Genomic DNA, 23,741 nt, shown 5'->3' on the forward strand with positions numbered 1-23,741 from the left:
TATCAATATCGATGAACAATAATAAGTATGCTGTTTGATCGATAAGTTGATGTTGGATTTACGTAACATTTTCAAAAGTGTCAGGTACAATACAAAAGTCATGGCTGACCCTGCGGTACCAAACCGAAAGCCGGAAGCAAAACGCCGTGCATAGAAATCCACCGTCAGGCACGAAGCGTTAAAATTGACACCTTTGGCTGGATGCCAAGCAGGGGGGGCGGCGCAGCCGCCACACCTGCGGGTATCCAGCTATATTGACCGTCAAGGATTGATACCTTTGACTGGATACCAAGCAGGGGGGGCGGCGCAGCCGCCACCCCTGCGGGTATCCAGTTATATTGACCGTCAAGGAGTCAGCCCCGCAGGGCCAGACCAGGACAGGCGCGAAGCGCCTGTTCTCGGGCTGGTTCATATTGTAATCTTTGTTCTCCTACTACTACTACATACACGGACATTGCAGATTGTTCAATAAAAATTTAAAAACCTATCCAGAAACATATAGATTTGAAAAAAAAATTCCACTCCTGAATCATTGATGATCATCTTTATCAATTCATCACAAAATTTGTTGGATTATTATTATTCATAGAATTTATTCCATTTCTCACAATGATTGATATGAAAATATCCAAAATTTATATTGCAATTTCATTCAAAATCCTGGAAAAATTTATCACCGAAAATGTAAATGGAGAAAATAACAAAAAGCCAATTTACAGTGTTTGGAATAAAAAGAAATAATATAACTCACTATTGCTATTATCCAATAGAATTGTTGAATTACGAAATAGTAGAAACATTCTAATTCATGTTTCAGAATCGAAAATATTTCTTTCACCTGCTGTGACTGACAATGAAACGATATAGCGAATAAAATAGATTCGTGATATCGAATCTGTTTCGACGATAATAGAGGAAACAAAGAAAAAAAAATCCATGTGACTTTTTTTTCAAATGTCTTTCGACATTTAATATGTGCGGAAAAAAAACGAAATGTCTGCTTCTGCATATTATAATGTGTTTGTTCAATAAAAGAAAAATTATTCGTAAAAAGTGAAGTGAAGTGAACAACATTTCTGAAAATATAAAAATTCTTTATTCTCAATCATAAATTTGAATACAGTACAACAAAGAAAACAATTCTTGGACATAATAATATTTCAATTTATGGTCATTTTTTTATTCAATCATCAAGTAATTTATTTGATCAATCCGATAAGTCGGAAATCGTAATTTTTTTTTGAAATAGTTTGTACATAAATTATTAATACGGGAAATGTTTCGAGATCATTGGGATGGGAGAAAGTTTTTTCGAAAATGTTTACTCATGATTCAGATGATCCAATGAGAAAAATATTTTTACGCGCTTTTTTTAATCGACAACTTATATTATCGGTATTATTTTTGTTTCTAAATTTCTAAATATAAACATTACAATTTTATAATTTATATTGCATTTTTTCACCCATTCTTTATTTAAAGTCATTCATTCCAATTCATCGGAAATTGTTTTGTACCTCGGTTAAATGTTTTCAGAAAAGGCGTGCCAAAAAATTGGATAGAAAAATGTTTCTTTTTAAACCATCGAATGAAAATAAAAATAGTTATGATCCATCCAAATCCAAATATGATATGGTCAATGATGCCTGTTGGAAAACAAATGAAAAGGTACCTTTTATTGCTTTGGCTAAAACATTCTCAGCTATTGAAGATGTTAGTGGTCGTTTGAAAAGTATCGAAATAATGAGTAATTATATATCATCAGTGATGGCTTTATCACATGAAGATTTAGTTAAATCAATATATCTTTGTCTGAATAAAGTTGCGCCAGACTATGAAGGCATTGAACTTGGTAAGGTAAAATGTTTTTTCAATATAAAAATTAATTTTTTCCCACCTTATTTACATTAGGTATCGGGACATCTTTATTGATGAAAGCATTATCGGAAGCTACTGGCCGTAATATGGCTCAGCTAAAAAAACAGCTCAATGACATTGGAGACATTGGCTCTTGTTCTGAAATTTCTAAAACGAATCAACGATTACTGGTACAACCAAAACCACTTACTGTTCAACATGTATTCGATACTTTCAAATCGATTGCTACAATGACCGGTCGTAATGTTATGTCAAACAAAGTGGAAAAAATTAAAAGTTTAATTACCTGTTCACAGCCAATTGAATCACGATATATTATGCGTGCATTGTCCGGAAAAATGAGAATTGGACTGGGTGAAAAATCATTAATTACAGCTATAGCACAAGCATATATGATTTATAAAAATCCCGATAATAGAAAACAACTTGACTCGGAAAGATTTAAAGAAAAACTTAACAAAAATGTTTCACTATTGCAGACAGCGTTCAATGAATGTCCGAATTATGATAAATTAATTCCGGCCTTATTGGAAAATGGTTTCGACGATCTTTCCAAATCATGTTATCTAATACCTGGAATACCACTAAAGCCCATGTTAGCTCATCCTACCAAAGGAGTTCGTGAAGTTTTACAACGATTAGAAGGATTAGAATTTACATGTGAATATAAATACGATGGTGAACGAGCACAAATTCATCTGGATAATCAAGGTAAAATCTACATCTATAGCCGTAATCAAGAGAACAATACTGGAAAATATCCTGATATTGTAAAATTGATGCCAGATGTTATGAAAAGCGATGTGAAAAGTTTCATTATCGATTGTGAAGCAGTAGCCTATGATGTTGTTAACAAACAAATTCTTCCATTTCAAGTGTTGAGCACAAGAAAACGTAAAAATGTGGAAGAATCCGATATCAAAGTTCATATATGTCTTTTTGCATTCGATCTGATTTATTTTAATGATGAATCTCTGGTTAAAAAATCGTTATATGAACGACGACAATTACTTCAGGAGAATTTCGAATTTATAGAAGGTCAATTTATGCGGGCTTCAAGTAAAGATCTGAATGATATTGATGTTATTCAAGAATTTTTAGATGAATCCATTAAGAATAAATGCGAAGGATTGATGGTAAAAACATTGCATAAAGATGCAAGCTATGAAATAGCCAAACGTTCATTTAAATGGCTTAAACTTAAGAAAGATTATTTAGAAGGCACTGGTGATACGTTGGATTTAATACCGATTGGAGCATATTATGGACGTGGCAAAAGAACCGGCTTTTATGGTGGTTTTCTTCTTGCCTGTTATGATGATAAGAATGATGAATTTCAAAGTATTTGTAAGATTGGCACAGGATTTTCCGATGAAGATTTGGCCACTTTATCTACTTCATTAAAAGATTTAAGCATATCAAAGCCAAAATCCTATTATAATGTGGATGAAACATTAAAAGCTGATGTTTGGTTTGAAGCGAATCAAGTTTGGGAAATTAAATGTGCCGATTTATCTATTTCGCCCGTTTATAAAGCTGCTATCGGTATTATTGATCCTCAAAAAGGAATATCATTACGTTTTCCACGGTTCATCAAAGTTCGTGATGATAAAAAACCTGAAGATGGAACAACAGCCGCTCAAGTTGCTGAAATGTATTTAAATCAGGAAAATCAAATGAATTCGGCCAACAATGAAGATGATAATAATAATGATGAACAGAATGAAAGTAATTCTAAATCCAAAACAGATGAATTCTATTAAATTGTTATGGAAATTTGAAAATTTGCGCAAAAAATTCTTTATACAATTTGGTTACATCTTATATGAATAAACTTTTCTGTTTCACACACATTTCACGTGCTCCTAAAGAGAATTTTCTCTCATTTCATTCTTGATTTTCCTCTGATTTTTTTTCTTTATATTTCTGTAATTTTTTGTTTTGTTTTTATTATTTTCCAGCCGAAAAATGCCCTCTGATAATAAAAAACGACGTGAAGCCAAGAAAAAAGAATTGGCTAAAAGTAAACATAGTAATAAAAAAGATTTGACCAAAGAACAATCAAATGAAAATGGGTCATCATTGATCAATGGTGATAACAATGATTTACCTCTTACTGAAGAAGAAGAATTGGTCAAAAAACTTGAACATGATATGAAATTGAATTCTGAAGCTCGTTCATGTACCGGTGTATTGGGTATTCATCCCCGTTCTCGTGATATTAAAATTGATAATTTTTCCATCACTTTTCATGGCGTTGAATTATTGTCTGATACTAAAATTGAATTAAATTGTGGCCGACGATATGGTTTGATAGGAGCTAATGGTTGTGGAAAATCTACATTTTTATCATGTCTTGGACGGCGTGAAGTGCCCATCCAAGATCATATAGATATTTATTATCTTACTCGAGAAATTCCACCATCAGAAATGACCGCTCTTCAAGCTGTACTCAACGTTGATCAAGAACGAACACGATTAGAAGCATTAGCTGAAGAATTGGTTCAATATGATGATGAAGAAAGTCAAGAACAATTGCTCGATATTTATGATCGTCTTGATGAAATTGATGCAGACAAAGCTAAAGCTAAAGCCGCTTATATTCTACGCGGTCTTGGATTCGATAAGGATATGCAAGAAAAGAAATGCAAAGATTTTTCTGGTGGATGGCGCATGAGAATCGCTTTGGCCCGTGCTTTATATGTTAAGCCTCATTTATTGCTTTTAGATGAACCGACTAATCATCTTGATCTAGATGCTTGTGTATGGCTTGAAGAAGAACTGAAATCATATAAACGAATATTGGTGATCGTATCACATTCACAGGATTTTCTTAATGGTGTTTGCACTAATATTATTCATTTGACTAAAAGTAAATTGAAATATTACACTGGCAACTATGATGCATTTGTTAAAACTCGTCTTGAATTGCTCGAGAATCAAATGAAGCGATATAATTGGGAACAAGCACAAATCGCCCATATGAAAGTAAGTATAAGATTAAATTTTATTTGTCCACCATTATTTATTCTTTTGGTTCTAATGAATAATAAAATTTTTTTTTGTGTCCCAGGATTATATTGCTCGTTTTGGTCATGGTAGCGCCAAATTAGCTCGACAAGCACAAAGTAAAGAAAAAACATTAGGCAAAATGATGGCTAGTGGATTAACTGAGCGAGTTGTAAACGATAAGAATGTCTCATTCTATTTCCCATCTTGTGGTACAATTCCACCGCCGGTTATTATGGTACAAAATGTTTCATTTCGATATAGTGACACTACACCTTGGATCTATAAAAATCTTGATTTCGGTATCGATCTGGATTCTCGTCTGGCCTTGGTCGGTCCAAATGGTGCGGGAAAATCTACACTGTTGAAGTTGTTATGTGGTGAGTTAGTACCAACCGAAGGATTGGTACGGACACATTCACATTTGAAGATTGCTCGTTATCACCAACATTTGCATGAACAACTTGAGCTTGATATTTCAGCTCTCGAATATATGATGAAAAGTTTCCCTGAAGTCAAGGAAAAAGAAGAGATGCGTAAAATTATTGGCCGCTATGGTTTGACAGGCCGGCAACAGATTTGTCCCATTCGACAATTATCCGATGGACAACGATGTAGAGTTGTATTTGCTTGGTTGGCCTGGCAAGTTCCGCATCTTTTACTTTTGGACGAACCAACCAATCATTTAGATATGGAAACCATTGATGCTTTAGCCGATGCTATCAATGATTTCGAAGGTGGTATGGTATTGGTTAGTCACGATTTCCGTCTAATCAGCCAGGTAACTTTTCTATTCGCATTTATGTTCATTTTCATTAATTGTTTTTTTTTTAAAAAAAGGTGGCCGAAGAAATTTGGATCTGTGAAAAAGAAACCGTCACGAAATGGGATGCAACCATACAAGAGTACAAAGAATTTTTACGTGAAAAAATATTGAAAGATAATCAAAAAGATTAAATCAAAAACACGAACAAAACAAGGTGGAAAAACTCTGGATTGATCTTTATTAGGATACATTTATTGCTATGATATGTCATTAATTTTATTATTAATTAATTAATTATTATTATTATTTAATTGATAATTACGATTACGATTCTTGTTTATTTTGTTTGTCTTGAATCGTTTATATTCATGTTTAAATTGTTTCCTTTTATTATTTTTTTTTTCATAAACAATCAAATAAAAAATGGCAACAATTTTAATTTTATTATATTATATAGGCCAACAACATTCATTTGTATTTTCTATGGTTAATAACGGTGCTTAATATGTCGTCATGACTCGTCGACCACCAATCCACGATGAACACGTAATCATTCAATTCATCGAATTTATGAATAAATTTGAAAAAATTTCAATAAATTGCATTCAAATCAAATTTTGAAGCCAGAATTTTCATTATTTTTTTTTGTTTTTATTGTTATCAAAATTATCATACGGCAAAACCATGATTTCTTTCAATGTATTATTGATTTTATCATTCATATTGTCGGCAAAAATTGTTTATTCGCAAGAGGATGAACTATTAGTGGCTAAACTTTCATATTTTAATGCGAAAAAAGTATCGAAATTTAATTTTTATTTTCTTTTTAAACAAAATCTAATGAATTTTTTTTTTTTAATAAATGCAGATAATTTCCAATTTTAAAGCTGTTATTGTAAAATTTGATGAAAGTTATTCAGTGAACCCAGATAAGGATGCAGAGTATAAAATTCTTGCCGAAGAATTACGTTTCAGTATGGATATATTTGTTGGACATATTGTCGTACCATATCAAGCTGATGATATGGATAAGAATGAAATGACCGAAGAACAAAAACTGGCCAAACAATATAATATTACTGGTCCTGAGAATATGCCTGTCATATTCCTGTATCGTGAAAAAAATTTCGAAAATCCAATTCGTTTTAATGGAAAACAATTTGATTCCTATACATTACGTGATTTCATTCGAACCAATGTTCCAGGATTATCATTTCAATTAAAATCTTGTATACCAGAATTTGATAATCTGGCCAAAGATTTTATACGCGATAATAAATCAGCTGAAAAACGTAAGAAAATATTAAAAAATACTGAAAAACAAATGAACAATATGAGAAATGAAGATCATAAAAATTCGGCAAAAATTTATGTAAAAATAATGGAAAGAATTCTAGAACGTGGAGATATATTTATTGAAAGTGAATTCGAACGTATTCGTAACCTGTTGAATGGTAAATTATCTGATCAGAAAAAAGTTGATCTCAAAAATCGTCTGAATATTGTGGATAGTTTTCGTTCATTATCCATGACCAAAATCGGCAAAGATGAATTGTAATAAAATTTACAACAACAAAAAAATTTACTCATTTCATTTTTGAATCGATAGATAATTGTCTTAATTTTGGAAAAAAAAAATTTCATTTTTATTATTCAAGTTTTATTACTAAAAATTGCTAGACAAAAAATTTAATAAAACAAACAAAACAAAAGTACAGGGAATATATAAACTTTGCTAATCTCAGATATATAAGTGATATAATTGTTATATAATGATTAAAAATTGACTCAGTCCATGAGTTTTTTTTTTGTTCAGATGATTATTATTATGGTTATATTGGCCACATATTTTCATTCAAAATCGATGTAATCGTATTTGTAGGGGTGGTGGTAGTGATGGTTTTTTTATTTATTATTAATAATAACAACAATATATTCATAATATATGAATATAACAGTGGATGACAATTGTGTCCAATTATTTAATGGGATGATGATGACAGGAAAAAAGATATGCATTCGTTATTTGTTTGGTTATTATTGAGTTGGTTTTTTGAAACCATTTTTTTTTTGTTTTAAATGTATGTAAGTGATTTGACTGGTTCTTTTTTTTGAAAATGGTTAGAGGTAACAAAATATCAACGAAAATAATAATAGAAATAGAATTAATGGCTTGATTAATTTGTTTGTCAGAAATTGTAGCTATCTTATAAAGGATTTCAAGAATTTATTATCAACATTTTCAGATATTTTCCAAAAAAATATGATGATCATTATTCATTTGTTTTTGTTTTCACCATATCACAGTTCGTATGCTTGATGAATTTTGTGATTTCAAATATTCATCCTTTTAGCAATGATTAATCAATATGTTTGTTTGTTTGTTTGAAATTCAAATCACTTTGTATTTATTTTTCATTTCGAAAACAAAAAATTTCATTGTGCTTGCCGACGGTGTATTTTTGGTTTTCATGTATAAAAAGTTTATGATGATTTTAAAATTGATGACTGAAACAAAACTAAGCTTGAGATTCAAATTTCAGAAAGAAAAATGGACTGATTATCCGGTGATAATGATTAATTACTATGAATTAAATTTTTCTTGATATTGTTTTTTTTGTATGTCGAAGATCACAATCGAATCGGTTGGTTTATTCATTGAGGTGATTTAGTTGCGTCATTTTTGTTTTTGTTTATCATATGATAGGAATGTGTCAGATAATTATATATCAAGGTGATATTTATGATGGTTGATAATTAAAATTTTTTGTTGCTGGTGAGAATTTAAAATAATTTTTTTCAAACTATGATGATGGATAGTTTTTTTAATATGAAATGATGATGATGATGAAAATCTAATATTCAATGGCTGATTGATTAGTTTATTTGTTTTTTTTTCGTATACTTGAATGATGTAGCCACTGAAAATCAAAGGCAATCGGCAATTATTTGGTTGATGATTACAATTGAAAAATATTTAGTTTGACAATTATTTTTATCGCCGTTATTTTTTTTTTACTTATTTACGTTGTTTCATATCACAGTTGATGTTCAATTATTAATTTTAATATTATGATTCGCTTTCATTTTCAATGATCAAATGAATTAAGTTTCGAAATTTTTTTTTGTTTCAGCTATTCAAATGATAAATTGGCCTCCGGAATACTCATCAGGAATTTAAGTTTGTTTTTCCTATGAGATGATGATTTGCCTCGTTTTGTTTCTCTCACTATCTATTATAGAATGAATTTTTTTTCTTTAATCACAGTAATCGTTTGTTATCGCCTACTTGAGCGAAAAAAATACGATAAAAGATCAATGAATACAATGACTATTTTTCTGTTCCAAAATGGTTCGATGATAAGTTGTTTGAGGAAGAAATCCTGTAGCTATTATTTCTGGTATCTTATGAGTAGGTATTGGTTGCCAATTACGTTTCAATGGTAATGAAACAGCATCCCGAAAACTACGTTGTGCATATTGATTAGCCATATCAAAATTGATGAAAAATTCACTGAAAACTGGTGAATAATTATATTTAGTGAATATTTCGCTTAATTGTATGCAACAGGAAGGAAAATAAAACGATTGTAGAGATTCACCACGAAGTCGAGCCATTGCTATAATTTCTCTATCGGTTGTTTCATAACCGATAACAGTAAGATTGTTAAGATTTCGACAACGCCAACAAAGCATGATCAAAACATTTGGCGTGACAGCTTTTAAATGATTTTTAGGACTATTTAAATGATCGATCAATGTCAACGATTCAAGAGTATTCATATGAGTTCGACTAAGTATTTCAAGCATATTACAAAGTATTGTTGATGAATTTTCATCTTTAAATTCAAGATAATAAGCTTTAAAATGTTTGATAGGCATTTCAGTATTCAATAATGAATCGATAATAATTTGAAAATTATTGCTTTCTGTATGTAATAGATTAAGGTTTACACTTAGATTTGGCAGATTGGTTACAATTCGTGACCATGCTGATGATGATATACCAGGATGATTACGATTAAAACGATGTACGTTGATTGACAATAATTGAAGTGTATCAATTTTGCTTAAAATACTGATTACTTTTGTATTGAGCACATCAAAATCCAATGATAAATGATTTAATGAATGGAATTTTTCCAAATGTTCAAGCGTGGTCATTTGTTGTGGTAAATATCGAACAATATCACCTTTGATCGAACTTAAATGTAGACATTGTAATTTTTGATGAACGCCTGTTTTGAAAAATTGTGACAGAAAAGCATCACTTGCATGAATAAGTTCGTGTAGATCACCCAACGATACATGTTCCAATTGATTACATTTGGAGAATAGAAAACGAATTGCTTCGGTTAGGCCAGAATAAAGTGACATAAAACGTTGATCGGAAGCGCATCGTACCAATGTAGTTACAGGTATAATTGAAAAATATTTAAGATTACGACAATTGGCATAAAAATTTTGACGATTATCATTCATTTCATATATAGCAACTTCATTTTCGGATAGAAACTTGATTATTTTGATCAAGTCTAATACATTGTGTGATGAATTTGGATCAAAATAAAATGTGATGCCATTTAAAAAACGTGAACATTTTTGTATAAATAATTTTAGCTGCTCATTGAAATTTTTTCGATTTGGTTTCCGATTATTTAAATTATCATTACGAATCTTCATCCAAGTTACATTATTAATATTTTGTTGATAAAGATATGAATCTTGAAGACGAAATGTATGAAAACCATATGATAAAGATTGTTGTTGGTGTTGTTGTTGCTGCTGCTGCTGGTTCTGATAATGTTCATTTTCGCTCAAAACAAATTTATGTGGACAAAGATTGACCTTTAAATGCTTTTGTGGCCATAATGTTGAATGATAGATAACATTTCGCCATGAATTACAGGTAGATGATGCTTGCAACCGTTCCGTTGATGAAAGATAGGCAAATATTTTATATAATATCACCAATGGTAGATTTTTCCAATCAATAATATTTGATTGATGATCATTTGTAATGTATTCATTATTTTTCGAAATGGAAGTATTTGGATGGTTAATAAATTTTAGATCTCTTTTCAATGATCTATTTCTATATGATAAGATGATATATTGTTGTTGATGGTGTTGTTGTTTATTATTAAATTTGGCATCTGAATCACGATTCATTGGATCACATTGATTACTAAATAAAACAAAAACAAAGTCAATTATATCTAGTGGGGCCTCAAGGAAAAAATCTCAAAAAATTCAAATAAAAAAAATTTCAAACCTTTTGGACCAGAAAAAACGATATATTCTTTGAATGTTTCTTATTGTTGTTGTTGTTGTTGAAATTTCGGATAACTATCTAATAATCCTATTTATTGAAGAATATTATAGCTAAAAGAAGAAAAATGCTACCAGGATTACAAGAAAATCATCATCATCATCATCAAAGATCAACAACAACAATATTAATAATAACAAAAGTAAAGTGAACAAAACTAAATAGAAAAAAAAATCTTTTTGTGTATATAAAATAAATCAAGGGACACACACAAAAAAAAGATACGCCATTGGATTCGATTTCGATGACATTCGACAAATAGCGCCTGCGTAATTGTATTTATTGTACAGTAATATCCCGCTTAACGCGAATGTTACGTTCCAAAAATTTTGAACATAAAGCTGCCTATCTTAATTTGCAATTTATTGGGGTTAGAAATTCTTTAAATAATGTCAATTTTGATTACTTATGTAATCACTGAATACATACAGTATTAGTATTTGATCATTTTATGGTTGTTGAATTTAGCGTTAAAATGAAATTGATTGATGCAGCGTTAAGCGGGATATTACTGTATCTATTTTTCTATTCCAAAATAAAAAACGGATTTCAAACATATATATTCAACATTATTATATACACATTTATTCAATATTCATGGTAGTAGCAAGCATTAATGAAAATTTTAAAGATTAAAGTATCAATTTTTTATTCATTTTAATACCACTACTACATATTTGAATTTATATACTTTCGATCTCTATATATATGATATGATGATACACAGGTATATTATTAAATTGATATTATTGAGGATAAATAAATGATGCGCGCGCTTTCCATGAGATAGATTATCATCAAAAACTTATCATTCGAATAAATCAAAAAAAAAACTTCCGTAATCGTTGAAAATTTGTGCATAGAAAACAAATTCAAAAAATTTTTTTTTCATATTTACAAAAATAAAAATTTTATTATGATTATGATATTATGATTCCAATATCAATTTATTACCATTCATCATCATCCTCTTAACATTAATAATGATGCAAGAGAAATTTGTTGTGGTGAATTATTATTACGTTGTTGATCATCATCAACATTAATATCTGTCTCATAATCTGGATAGAATTTAAAATCGGCAACCGGAATACAAGCATTTGATAATGCAGTAATTTTTTGGCAACGTAAACCACGACAACAGGATGTTTTTGAATCATTTCCACCACAAGATTCACCAATATCCAGACACATCATACATATATTGACAAGATTATTATTGATTCTTTTTACACCACAACTGGTACCAGGACAACATTGTTTCTCTGGATGCATAATATCACAATGCATCTCTTGTAGACGACATTTTCGACCTTTATGTTTGTGGTACCAAAAAAAAACAAAAACAAAAAAAAACATTAAAATTTAATTTTAAATCAAAGACAAAAATACCTTTTGGTACAAATGTCTGATTTGAATTGATGATAAATTCGAATACAATAATTGTTATGATGAATATTATGATTTTTATTGAAAATTTTTGTTGCAAAAATATTGATAACATGTCACAATTTATTAAGATTTCAAAAAAAAAAAAAAAATTTTGAATCGTAAAATTTTGAATTTTTTCTTACAAAAAACTTTAAACACAAAACGAATGCCGTCATGAAAAACGAATGAATGAACATGGTCAACAAAATGTTAACTTCATTTATATCTTTTGTTTGTTGTTTTGTATATATGAAATCGAACAAATGAACAAAATTTTGGATCAAATGGGATGTAATGCTACTTTCTTTTTTATTATTTTATTAGCAAAAAAAAAAAAAAAAAAAAAAATTGCCGGACACATACTCTCAACAGCGACTATACCGAAAAAAAATCCATACAGTCAAACAGTTTCTCAATCAAACAATCGAGAAAAAAATAAACAAACTAAACAAGTTTTACTTTCGATTGTTGAATAATTTTTCTAAATATAAAATGACAGTGATGATATAGATCTAAAAATAATCAAAACATTCAAAAAAAAAAAAAAAAAAAACTAAACCAAAACTTTTCCATTGAATTAACACTGGAGTAAAAAAAGGGTGGAGTGATTTTTTTGTTCTTGTTGTTGGATTTCGAATCTTATAAACATATATAAAATAATAATACACACACACACATACACAGAGTAAACATTCGAAAACACACCTGATCATACAACAAACGAACAACAATCCAATGGCTGCAATCCGGAAAATTAAATGTTTATATAATAATGATGATGATTACCGTATTGCCGTAAACATCATCAATTTACAAGATTAAATAATCGTATATATGGATGGATGGATGAATGGATAAATTGATGAAAGGAGGAGAAGAAAAAATGAAATTTTATTTCCTCATTTTGTGTGTGTGTGTGTGTGCGTGTGTGTGGTATTCGAAATTAAAAATCAGCAAAAATTATTATCAAAGAAACATGGAAATGATTTTAAAATAAATGAGTTTTTGTTTTGTTTTTTTTCTGTTTTTTAATATAATGGATTGATGGTGATAAATTCAATATTTGATTATATATAATCAATGATTATTATTATTTGTATGCATGATTGAATATCGAACATTTGGATCACGAAACAATGTCCATGCATGTCCAGGTTGTTTATGTTCATATGTACTAGATAGACTTGTACCGGTCAATACTTTATAGCCAAGATCCAATAATTTATTCAATACACGTACAGGCGCATCTTCAACACGAAATTTCCAATATCGTCCATGTGGATCATATTGTGGTTCAGCCTATTTTGATTATTCAAACATATAGGAATTTAAAATATTATTGACATTAAAATAAAATTATTTGCTAACAAACAAAAAAAAATAATGTGAAAAAAATCATTCTTTTTCACCTGAAAATATAGACTATCCTTGATGACAGTGAATGGAACTTTTTCATGTAGATATGGATCAATTGTCGATATTCGTGTTGGACCACGATGAAAATCATCGGTCGATACCAATACATATGACATTCTATAACAAGCTTGTCGGGTATGTTGTAATAGATTACCCGTTGATGCTGATGATGATGATGATGATGTATTTAATGATGAATTTAATGGTGATAATGATGTTGTTGTTGTCGTTGTCGAACAGATTACATTTGTTCGATGATTATTTGACATTCGACCTGGAATTGGTGGAGGTAGGCTACCACTTCGTTTGGCTATAGTAGCCAATTTAATTTTATTCGTTTTGGTCGCAATTGTGAACGAAAGAAAGAGAGAAAAGAAAAATTATCGTACCGTTTTTATAGCCAAAAAAAAAAAATAAAAATAAAAATAAAAAACCAGAAAAACGAAAAAAAAACAACCAGGTACAAAATAAAATTCATAGGATGGGTTTCCTGATCATTGATCGTCGTTGGACATTTGATGGTGAACTAATAATAAAACCACTAATATAATGTTTTACGCTTTAAATAGGCAACAAAGAAAAGAATCGGCAAATGGTTTTTTTTTAGGAATTGAGAAAGTAAAAAAAACGAAAAAAAACACTTTCATTTTTTTTCAATTGTATTTCATTTTCAAACACATTTAATGTTGTGTATGTGTGTGTGTGTGTGTGTGTAATGTGTCCACTCTCTCTCTCTCTATTTAGTCACGATGTTAAATCGATTATCTTTACTTGTCTTATATGATGGTTTCCCATCCATCCATCCCCCTGTTGATTTTGTTTCCATAAACATCCATTTTGTTTGTGTCTCGAATTGCTAATTTTAGCTTTGTTTTTGTTGTTCCAAGATGACATAGACAGACATATTAAAACATTCGAAAGAATTATCATCATTAAACAGCCATCATCATCATCATCATCATTACAGAAAAAAAACTCTTCAAGATCAATTTTCTTGAAAAAAAATGAAAAATTATTTCAAAAATAATAATAATAATTCGCATTCGTTCCATTCGAATTTATCGTTGTCTTTTTTTTTGTATGCACTGTATGATGATGATGATGATGATCGGAATGGACAGATGTTTTTTTTTCGTTGTTGTTGTTGTTGTTCATCATTTTTTTTCGGTCTTCTATATATGATAATTGACAATTAACAATATCGTTTATGAATTTTGCAACTATTTATAACAATAATGATAATAATAATCGACAAACATAAAAAAAAGGAAAACACCCACGCCGCCATCATAACAACAATCATCATCATTTATTTATTTTTGTCACGTGGATTATGAAGACTACGATTCGATTCTGTCCGTGATATAGATCCTCATGAATGAATGAATGAATGAATGAATGGTATGGATGATCATAATAATAAATACGTACCGTACAATCATAAATCGTGACCAAAATTATTTCAATTTTTCTAATAATAATTTCAAGTTCAATGATAAAATGTTTGAATATTTTCGAAATGTATTGTGGAATTGATACACGATTTTGTTGTTTTTTTGTGTGTGTGTGTGGGTGACAATTCGAGGTTAAATCCTTTTTTATTGATTTGTAGAAAAAAAATGAAAATATTCAAAAGTTTTTTTTTTATTCAATTGAATCTATTCGATTGCTTGTCAATATTGATCGAACATTTCACATAATAATCACAAATCCAATTTTTTAAAAAATACTTTTGTATTTCGGCCATCAATTGATAGATGGCAGCATCCTTGTATCATGCAAGTGAAGAAGAGCAACCATTTGCAAGGCCATGAACACGCCATAGAAGTTGTCATTGTGTGTGTGTGTGTTGTATTTGTTGGTGGTACAAAGCACGTTTTCTTTTTTTTGAGTTGATTTTGTTTCTAATTTCAAATTCGAACTAACATTTTGAAATTTAGTGGATTACATCTTTTGGTGTTGTTTTGTTATTCATCGTCAAATTCGGGAATTTTCAAGAAAAATTTAGTCGTTTTTTGTGAAAATTGTACTTTTTTTTGTTGATTTGACTCATTTTTTTTTGTGTTCATAATGAGTGATCGTGAAGTATGTTGAATGAAATTGATTTTAAAGTGTGAATAATTCGTCATTTTTTGATTTAGGATTCTTCCGAACAAATGGGTAATGGTGGTTCACCAGATGCTGATGATCGTTCTGCTTCACAACAAGATTCTGAACACGAATCAAATCGTTCAGCTAATGGGCATTCACCAAGGCCAGCTGGTCGATCACGCTCAAGGTATGTCAAAATTCTATTTAATAAATTTTCTATAAATTTCTTTTTTAAAAAATTTTAGAAGTCGCAGCAATTCAAGACGTTATCGTAAAACTCGTTCACGAAGTGGTTCACGTGGAAAAAGTCGCAAATAGTAAGAATTTACTCTTTTGTTTGTTTGTGTTTCAGAAATAACATGTTTTATATTTTTCCTTTTTTTTACAAAAAATAAAGTTCAAGACATTCACCTGATTCTTCCAGTCGTCGTACAAAACGATCTCGTTCACCAATGTCATCTCGACGACGACATGTTGGTAATCGTGAAAATCCACCTTCTGGCCGTTGTCTAGGAATTTTTGGCCTATCAATCTACACACAAGAACGTGATCTTAAAGATGTTTTCTCAAAATATGGTCCCATTGAAGACGTACAAATTGTTTATGATGCACAAACTGGGCGTTCTCGTGGTTTTGCTTTTGTTTATTTTGAAAACAGAAATCATGCCGTTGAAGTAAGGCGTTTTTTTTTGTTAATTGATGATGAATCTAATTTTTAAAATTCTGAATATATTTACAGGCTAAAGATCGTTGTAATGGCATGGAAATTGATGGTCGTAAAATACGTGTTGATTTTTCTATAACTCAACGAGCACATACACCAACACCTGGAATTTATATGGGCAAACCAACTCAGTAAGTTTAAAATTATAGCTTAAATCTGGATATTATCCCATATATTTCGGATTTCGCTAAATTTTGTTTAAATTTTCATACTTTTGCTAATTGTAAGTCCTCGTTATCGAAGCAGCAGTGGTGGAGATAGAGGCGGGGGAAGTAACTATAATCGTGGATATCGGAATTCATCTGGATATGGTGGTAGTGGTAGTAGTGATCATCATCGTCGCCGTTCACCATCACCATTTCATTCATATTCATCAAGAGATCGACGAGGGGGACATACATCATCGGCAAGATATTCAAGATCTCGTTCACGTTCATTTTCCCCTCGTAAGTATCCATTTAAACGTTCGGGCAGAGTTTTTATGTCTAGTTATGCTTGAAAGAATCAAAAAAAAAAAAAAATATCACTTAATCGGTAAATCCTTGCCGATTTTCATCTACAATCCGAACAGAGACATACTCAAACAAACAAAACCAACTTTTACATACTAGATATGAAAATCACAAAAAAACAATTTCAATCAATCCATGATTTTTTTTAAAGTCATTGGCCATTTTTCAACCTGATCAATTAATGAATAATGTTTTTTCCTTATTCTATAATCAATATATATATAATGATTTGATTCTTTTCACTAGGCGTCAAATATATGCTTCAAATTGAGTATTGATTTTTTTTCTAAAATTCATACCTACACATATACGACATTCATATAGGAAATGTTTATGACAAAAATGATGATTGTGGTGTTTGTGTGTTTACATAAATGTGTATTTGTGCCAGAATTTTTTTAACTTACAAGAATCGATGATATCACTAAAGTATAATAATATGCAGTTTATATCATTATATATGAGATTCAATTTTGAATCATTCTGAAAGTGTGTGTGTGTGTATAGCAACAATGTCAGTCAATTAATTTGATTATGAATAACCCTTTTTTCTCCTGTTTTTTTTCCATTTCATTTTTCACATAATCTGACGCAAAATCTATATATCACAATAATACAAAAAAAAATTACTTTGTGTTGATTCGGCTAAATGTATTTCGATCTTATCTTCTATATTTTTTTTCATAATCATTATCCGAGCAAAAATCATTCTATATGCCCAAATATATACAAATTTTCTTTTGTTTTTTCTTTCTTTTTTTTCACCAAATTTTTCATTTTTCGTTACCCTAAATATTGAAAACACAAAAAAAACATGATAGATAATTACATTCGATACTATAATTTATCAACTTATTAATCTTATATGCTAAACAATTAAAACATTTTAAAAAAATTTCTTTTTTCCCTTTCCATATAAAAAGGATTCAGAAGAAAAATCCAAAATTGAATGAAAATTATTGTTTATGATTTGATTGATGATTTTGATGATGATTTGAAGAAAAACAGAAAAAACAAAAGGATTTGAAATATATAAAAAAAAGTAGCGATGATGAAGAGTACTTTTGGGCAAGCATTTGGCAGCTAGAAATCAAAAGACAGAAAAAACAATTAGCAAGAATGATTCGGCCAGAAAAATTCAAAAAAAAAAAATTAATCAAAAATTAGTACAATTGATGATTGATCAAATCGTCAGCGAATCGAATTCTTCAAAAATCCAAAAAAAAACAACCATTCAATGATGAAGTATTATTCACTTGATTGAAGTTTGAAGTTTTGTGGATAATAAAAAAAACTCTCAGGTTCACCATTCGGTTGATGTTCGGTGGTGGATGATGAACAACAAATTTCTGTAGAATATTCAAGATGCATTCTGACAAACTATGAAAAATCTATGACAAATGTTTCATTCTTTCATCATGTGAACATGTGAAATAATTATCGAATGCATGCAATATTAATGAAGCCATTGAAAATAGTGTATGTGAATATATTGTATCCATAAATAAATGAATCACTAATGTTGGGTAAGTATTTTTCGGATTCGAATATCTGATATTCGTAAATAATTGGGTGGTGCACACATCAGGTACGTAATTATATTTTATTGAAAAAGTTTAAAAATTCTCTTCAATTTTATTTTCATTAATATATTTTATATTTTTTCGTTTCAACTAAATAATAAAAAAAAACTTGCTTTTACAAATTGGAATGAAAATAAAATACGAACATGAATTTCTATTTTTGCTGGTAAACAAGCAAAAAATAAAAAAAAAATTGGACTAGAAAACCAGATTGGCTGTTCGAATACGGTTATTAAATTGGTTGTATTTGAATCTAATAAATGGGAATGTTTTCTTGAATATATATCGATCACAAGGATGAGAATCACTTGATGGTGTTTGTATCGATGATGATAATGGATTCGGTGTTGAAAGAGATCTTTGTTGAAAAAATATTTAAATTTTCATTCGTTAATATTACGATGTTCAACATTATTATTATTATTATCATCATCATTCTTGGTGATTTCTTCCACTGGGATGGTTTTTGTTTGCAATTCTTGTTGTTGGTGATGTTCAAGTAATTTTTGATCTTGTGGACGAACATAACTTGATATGCCATATGGACGAAGATGATAGATTAAATATTCAAGAACATACATCATATTTGGACTAACATAATGGAATGATATGGCTGTATCACTGCAACATCCTAGACCCTGTATTTTTTTTATTACAATTCAAATTAGAATAAATTTTTTGTTTTCATAAAAAAAATATTTACCTCTTGTGATGGATAATAAATATATTTCCAATACCAAAAATTTCGATCCACATGACCTGGTACGACATGATGTTCCGGTACGAATGGAAAGAATCTACCACGACCCAATGAATCTCTTGAATCACCAGCGGTTACATTTAATGCTTCAAGACAATAGCCCATATCAACATCTTCAGCACCACCTTCTTCTTTATCATAACATTTATCCGGATGATCATTGGCCAAACCGATTTCGACAAATCTTTTCAATGCTTCTTTACTGAGAACATAACCGGCACCACCACTCATATAACCTTGACTAACATATGGCTTAAATTTACAGCCAAAATAAACAGGTTCCGTAGGATCATGAGATGAAAGGAAATATCGAAGATTTTCCAAAATCACATATGTATCATCATCAGCTTTCATGAACCAATCGGCATCATTCAGATGATGATGATAAGAATAATTGAATCCACCAATAGTTTTGGCCCAAAGATGATCTCTACCTTCTGGAACATCTAATTTGATTGCCGGTAAGGATGAATCCGCTTCTGAGCTAATAAATATCAATGTATTACAACGTTTTCCCCATGTTTCTTTCACATGTTTAGCTTTTTCTTGATGATTTTTCGGTGCAGTCATCACCCAGCATAGAATACGCACGGTTTTCGATAGATGACGAGCAACTATATCTTCATCTATTATAAAAAAAAACAAATTACAATCATTACGAAAAAAAATATTATTAAGATTTACCTTTGTGAAATATTTCATCTAAATCATGAAATGATACCGGAAGTTTAGGTCCAGTCACCGAATCTAATTGTTCATGATGATGTGGATCGAAATCATGATCATGATGATTATTATGATTATGATAATCATCAAATTCTGATTGTCTATATGATAGAAAACTAATTCCTTTCAATGAATCCCAATTAACAACACTGATCAACAGGTAGGCAAAACTGAAACCAAATGTCATGCCCATTAATAGGGCAATCATAAAATTCTTTGATATCTTATGCGATGATAATGATGATGATGATGATGAACCATTATTCGTTATTATATTCGTATTTAATGGCTGATATGGATATGATTTTTGCGACAGAGACGACATTAGTTTAACTGACCTTTTTTCAATAATAAAAACAAATTGGGCAAAATTAGAAATATTTTTTTTCCAGAATTTTTTTAAAATTATTTTATCAAAATTTTTTTAACAACAACAACAAAAAAATATATAAACAACAATGGTACACTCAAACGCACACATTATGATATTCGAAAATTCGATTCTATCATAATAAACATTCATTATTTCAAACCCTCAGTTCCTTTCATCCCATATTTACTAACAAATATTTCGCCGTTAATTGATTGAAAACAGATTTGTTTTTTTCAAATATTTTTATAATTATTGACGTAGCAAACGGAAAATGGAAATCATTGGAAATCACACACACACACATACACACACAAAAAAAAACAGTCACAAATGATCAACAATTATAATTGAACATTTTTTTCTGATCACGATGAGAATCATCACAATAGCTGCCATTTTTGTCGTCGATGATGGTTGTACTAAAAAAAAAGAAACACTTAGCAACCACCATCATCATAATTACATATTTACAGATAAATTTATTAATCTATCGTTTTCTTTTTTTTATCGATGTGTATTTTTTTTTATCGTTGGTATTGTTTCATTTTGAGGTTGAAATTGAAAAACATTTTTGGTTCTAAATTTGATGATTTTAAAAACAAACTTGAATATAAAAAAAATAAATCTGTCTGATTAAAACGATAATCAATGATTGCTACTCAGGTGAATGGAACAAAACTAAAATCTGAATAAATTCATAAGACCAATGATGGATTATAATGAATAACTGTTTGTGTGTTCATGAAAGTGTGTATCTGGGAAACTAAATAGGGAAAAAAATGCACAAAACTTTCAGCAGACAGAAATCTAGATCAACAAAGACAAACATACACAGAGAGAGAGAGAGAGAGAGAAAAAATGTCAATGAAAAATACCAAAAAAAAAAACAAATGTCAAAACAGAAATATAATGATAATAATATCGGTGATCCGGATAATAATAATGATGAATAAAATAAAAAAAAGTTCATTATTATATAATGAAGACGGCGGAAAAAAAACAAATAACAAACACAGACTAATAAACTAATTATGCAAAAATACACACACACACACGGGTTTTCAATCCATAAATGAATGGGTCGAGAAATAATGAATTTATATGCGTGCACCTGCTGAAATTATTCAATGAATTGAAAAAAAAAATATAAATTTTATACAGGATGAAACACAAACAAAACAAAAAAAACGAAGATTTTTCAATTTTCAACAGGATTTTCATCATCATTTCAATAATGACAAAATCATAATTGTTACAACAAATTTTTTTCATTTTCAACAATAATAATGAAAATGAATGGCGGTGGTAATAATAGAATATATCTTTGAAAACATTGGAATTTATCAAAAAAAAAAAAAAAATTCTCACACTTTGATTTGAGCTTTACATTTTCGTTTGTCTGTTTTTTTTTTAATTCAAGGAAATCTAAAGGTGTTTTGTTCTGCCTCTTCTCTGTTGTTTGAACACATCAAATAACAACAATGACAGTTTACAGCTGCTAAATTTGATTTATCAATTATAGGAAAAATATCTCACACAATTTTTATATAAAATCCAAAACGACAATAATCAATTGATATATAAAAAATTCGAATAAAAATTTTTTTTTCATAATTTTTATTCTCGAATCGGTTATAGTATATGATATGGAATTTTTTTTTTGATGATGTCATACCAGGAACAATGTATAATAATTAATTTGTTCATGATCATAATTCGTATTGATGATGATTCATCAATAAAAATCTTTGAAAATAACATTAACTACTAATAGATAATATGACCTACCTGGTCAATATTGGCATCAATGCCATTTATATTGATTCTTTTTGTTTTGGTTTGTTTCTGGTTGTTGTTGTTGATCGAATAAACAATGACCACCATTATATTAGCTTGATTTTATTCCATTAATGATGATGCATGATTGTTTCGAGTATTTTTCAAATGATTGATAATGATTTTCATTTAGAAAATCATTCATATCATTATTATTGTTGTTGTTATAGTTGCTCTACCCATATTAGTTGTCATTATTTAGTGGCTCAAAAATGTTACAATAAAACAAACAGAATTGCCGGCCAATTCTCGAAAACAAAACCAAATAATAGAATTTTGAAAGAGTGAGCTTGTGTAGTAGGTTGTTGTATGAACTAAAATATAAAATGATTGATAAAAAAATTATGAAAAAAATTTAGCAGTAGCAGAAATCAACGATACCTGAACGTCAAATATTGTTGTTGTTGTTGTTGTTGTTGCATACATTTGATGACAAACCAAAAAAAAAAAAAAAAAATAAAAATAAAACTTTGAAGGAAACAAAACCGAAAATATATCTTTTTGATGATGATATTAATAACAAATTAAAAATCAACCTAATAGATGGCAGCATCGGAGATGGATAAATATCCAATTTTAAATCCAAAAAAAAAAAATTGGCCTACAGATCAGCCCGTAATCGCATCGGTTGGATTGACGCTGGCTATAGCTGTCTTTTTTTTTAAATGTCGGACCAGTAAAACTAGTTTTTTAGTATTTTTTTCTCGCTTTTTTTTTATGCCATCACATAGAAACTTTATGATAATGATGATGATCATCATCATCATTGTTGCCTGTATAGTATAGTATTTATGGATAAATATTTTTTCACCCTAAAAAAAATAATCACATTGAATCTTGATTATCGAACGAATATATTTCTTTTTATTATTATTTTGATTATTCTGCCATGTGCCACATTCATTTTAATTGGGTTGATTGGGCACCAAATCAATATTGCTGTAAATTTTACGCATATTTTATATGCCAATTGCTGGAAATCTTTTTAACAATTATTCATACAAAAATTTAAGTCGAATAAATTAAGAAATAGAATGAAAATTATTCAATAAAATCTAAATTAGAGCATTTTCTTTGTAAAATTGACAATATTTACGGAAATTTGAATAATCTATAAAGAAAGTTTCCGAAAATCTTTTTTTTCAATGCATTTTTTGTATTAGTCTTGAAATTTTACAAACTAGCTTTTGTAAAAACGAAAGATAAAAGTTAATTGTAAATAATTTTCCATTATCATCAACAAATAATAATGAGATTTTAGCCATAACTCTCAACCATATAACCTGGTTATATCGTTAGTTGTC

At 29.4% G+C, this 23,741-nt stretch overlaps 8 protein-coding genes across 16 annotated transcripts; 4 read left to right on the top strand and 4 right to left on the bottom strand.

The window, feature by feature from the left end:
- Positions 1-1,277: 1,277 nt before the first annotated feature.
- Positions 1,278-3,888, top strand: LOC124496173 (DNA ligase 1). The gene is made up of 3 exons (XM_047059668.2): positions 1,278-1,395; positions 1,483-1,852; positions 1,912-3,888. Exons 1-3 carry the CDS (start codon positions 1,318-1,320, stop codon positions 3,639-3,641), a joined length of 2,178 nt encoding a protein of 725 aa, XP_046915624.1. The 5' UTR covers positions 1,278-1,317; the 3' UTR covers positions 3,642-3,888.
- LOC124496194 (ATP-binding cassette sub-family F member 2) lies at positions 2,743-6,100 on the top strand. The gene is made up of 3 exons (XM_047059690.2): positions 2,743-4,866; positions 4,952-5,668; positions 5,728-6,100. Exons 1-3 carry the CDS (start codon positions 3,847-3,849, stop codon positions 5,842-5,844), a joined length of 1,854 nt encoding a protein of 617 aa, XP_046915646.2. The 5' UTR covers positions 2,743-3,846; the 3' UTR covers positions 5,845-6,100.
- Positions 6,101-6,143: 43 nt separating this feature from the next.
- Positions 6,144-11,103, top strand: LOC124496266 (endoplasmic reticulum resident protein 29). Its single transcript, XM_047059776.2, has 2 exons — positions 6,144-6,451; positions 6,522-11,103. The coding sequence occupies exons 1-2, from the start codon at positions 6,338-6,340 to the stop codon at positions 7,209-7,211; spliced, it is 804 nt and encodes a 267-aa protein (XP_046915732.1). The 5' UTR covers positions 6,144-6,337; the 3' UTR covers positions 7,212-11,103.
- On the bottom strand, positions 7,276-11,208 carry LOC124496185 (F-box only protein 33). The gene is made up of 2 exons (XM_047059679.2): positions 10,929-11,208; positions 7,276-10,841 (listed from the first exon to the last, which is right to left on the bottom strand). The coding sequence occupies exon 2, from the start codon at positions 10,823-10,825 to the stop codon at positions 8,969-8,971; it is 1,857 nt and encodes a 618-aa protein (XP_046915635.1). The 5' UTR covers positions 10,826-10,841; positions 10,929-11,208; the 3' UTR covers positions 7,276-8,968.
- Positions 11,209-11,888: 680 nt separating this feature from the next.
- On the bottom strand, positions 11,889-12,890 carry LOC124494041 (uncharacterized). Its single transcript, XM_047057185.2, has 2 exons — positions 12,378-12,890; positions 11,889-12,298 (listed from the first exon to the last, which is right to left on the bottom strand). The coding sequence occupies exons 1-2, from the start codon at positions 12,487-12,489 to the stop codon at positions 11,949-11,951; spliced, it is 462 nt and encodes a 153-aa protein (XP_046913141.1). The 5' UTR covers positions 12,490-12,890; the 3' UTR covers positions 11,889-11,948.
- A 305-nt stretch (positions 12,891-13,195) lies between these two features.
- LOC124491962 (uncharacterized) lies at positions 13,196-15,379 on the bottom strand. Its single transcript, XM_047054705.2, has 3 exons — positions 15,264-15,379; positions 13,826-14,142; positions 13,196-13,715 (listed from the first exon to the last, which is right to left on the bottom strand). Exons 2-3 carry the CDS (start codon positions 14,099-14,101, stop codon positions 13,494-13,496), a joined length of 498 nt encoding a protein of 165 aa, XP_046910661.1. The 5' UTR covers positions 14,102-14,142; positions 15,264-15,379; the 3' UTR covers positions 13,196-13,493.
- A 263-nt stretch (positions 15,380-15,642) lies between these two features.
- Positions 15,643-18,213, top strand: tra2 (transformer 2). Of its 8 annotated transcripts, none has more exons than XM_075728480.1 (7): positions 15,643-15,917; positions 15,974-16,110; positions 16,169-16,240; positions 16,321-16,597; positions 16,663-16,778; positions 16,876-17,093; positions 18,083-18,213. In XM_075728480.1, the coding sequence occupies exons 1-7, from the start codon at positions 15,903-15,905 to the stop codon at positions 18,106-18,108; spliced, it is 861 nt and encodes a 286-aa protein (XP_075584595.1). In that variant the 5' UTR covers positions 15,643-15,902; the 3' UTR covers positions 18,109-18,213. The 8 variants fall into 8 exon arrangements, with proteins under 8 accessions (XP_075584595.1, XP_075584596.1, XP_075584597.1 ...); XM_075728481.1 differs by having other exon boundaries at positions 16,894-17,093; XM_075728482.1 differs by having other exon boundaries at positions 16,897-17,093.
- Positions 18,214-18,748: 535 nt separating this feature from the next.
- Positions 18,749-22,852, bottom strand: LOC124499964 (glycoprotein-N-acetylgalactosamine 3-beta-galactosyltransferase 1). Of its 2 annotated transcripts, XM_047063967.2 has the most exons (5): positions 22,819-22,852; positions 22,390-22,751; positions 20,187-20,566; positions 19,446-20,128; positions 18,749-19,380 (listed from the first exon to the last, which is right to left on the bottom strand). In XM_047063967.2, the coding sequence occupies exons 2-5, from the start codon at positions 22,413-22,415 to the stop codon at positions 19,126-19,128; spliced, it is 1,344 nt and encodes a 447-aa protein (XP_046919923.2). In that variant the 5' UTR covers positions 22,416-22,751; positions 22,819-22,852; the 3' UTR covers positions 18,749-19,125. The 2 variants fall into 2 exon arrangements, with proteins under 2 accessions (XP_046919923.2, XP_046919925.2); XM_047063969.2 differs by lacking the exons at positions 22,390-22,751; positions 22,819-22,852 and adding an exon at positions 20,793-21,144.
- Between the last annotated feature and the right edge of the window lie 889 nt (positions 22,853-23,741).

The sequence above is a fragment of the Dermatophagoides farinae genome, chromosome 2 (genome assembly GCF_024713945.1).
Source record: "Dermatophagoides farinae isolate YC_2012a chromosome 2, ASM2471394v1, whole genome shotgun sequence".
Lineage (NCBI taxonomy): Eukaryota > Metazoa > Arthropoda > Arachnida > Sarcoptiformes > Pyroglyphidae > Dermatophagoides > Dermatophagoides farinae.

Coding starts and splice junctions, on each gene's coding strand:
- LOC124496173 (XM_047059668.2), top strand. CDS start 1,318: ATGTTTACTCATGATTCAGATGATCCAATGAGAAAAATATTTTTACGC. Junction 1,396..1,482: donor ATCGACAACTTATATTATCG/GTATTATTTTTG, acceptor CTTTATTTAAAG/TCATTCATTCCAATTCATCG. Junction 1,853..1,911: donor CTATGAAGGCATTGAACTTG/GTAAGGTAAAAT, acceptor TATTTACATTAG/GTATCGGGACATCTTTATTG.
- LOC124496194 (XM_047059690.2), top strand. CDS start 3,847: ATGCCCTCTGATAATAAAAAACGACGTGAAGCCAAGAAAAAAGAATTG. Junction 4,867..4,951: donor CACAAATCGCCCATATGAAA/GTAAGTATAAGA, acceptor TTTGTGTCCCAG/GATTATATTGCTCGTTTTGG. Junction 5,669..5,727: donor ATTTCCGTCTAATCAGCCAG/GTAACTTTTCTA, acceptor TTTTAAAAAAAG/GTGGCCGAAGAAATTTGGAT.
- LOC124496266 (XM_047059776.2), top strand. CDS start 6,338: ATGATTTCTTTCAATGTATTATTGATTTTATCATTCATATTGTCGGCA. Junction 6,452..6,521: donor CATATTTTAATGCGAAAAAA/GTATCGAAATTT, acceptor TAATAAATGCAG/ATAATTTCCAATTTTAAAGC.
- LOC124496185 (XM_047059679.2), bottom strand. CDS start 10,825: ATGAATCGTGATTCAGATGCCAAATTTAATAATAAACAACAACACCAT.
- LOC124494041 (XM_047057185.2), bottom strand. CDS start 12,489: ATGTTATCAATATTTTTGCAACAAAAATTTTCAATAAAAATCATAATA. Junction 12,299..12,377: donor TCAGACATTTGTACCAAAAG/GTATTTTTGTCT, acceptor ACAAACATAAAG/GTCGAAAATGTCGTCTACAA.
- LOC124491962 (XM_047054705.2), bottom strand. CDS start 14,101: ATGTCAAATAATCATCGAACAAATGTAATCTGTTCGACAACGACAACA. Junction 13,716..13,825: donor AGGATAGTCTATATTTTCAG/GTGAAAAAGAAT, acceptor TAATCAAAATAG/GCTGAACCACAATATGATCC.
- tra2 (XM_047063963.2), top strand. Junction 16,241..16,320: donor CGTGGAAAAAGTCGCAAATA/GTAAGAATTTAC, acceptor CAAAAAATAAAG/TTCAAGACATTCACCTGATT. Junction 16,779..16,875: donor TATATGGGCAAACCAACTCA/GTAAGTTTAAAA, acceptor GCTAATTGTAAG/TCCTCGTTATCGAAGCAGCA.
- LOC124499964 (XM_047063969.2), bottom strand. CDS start 20,905: ATGTGTGTGTGTGTGATTTCCAATGATTTCCATTTTCCGTTTGCTACG. Junction 20,129..20,186: donor AGATGAAATATTTCACAAAG/GTAAATCTTAAT, acceptor TTTTTATAATAG/ATGAAGATATAGTTGCTCGT. Junction 19,381..19,445: donor TTTATTATCCATCACAAGAG/GTAAATATTTTT, acceptor AAAAAAATACAG/GGTCTAGGATGTTGCAGTGA.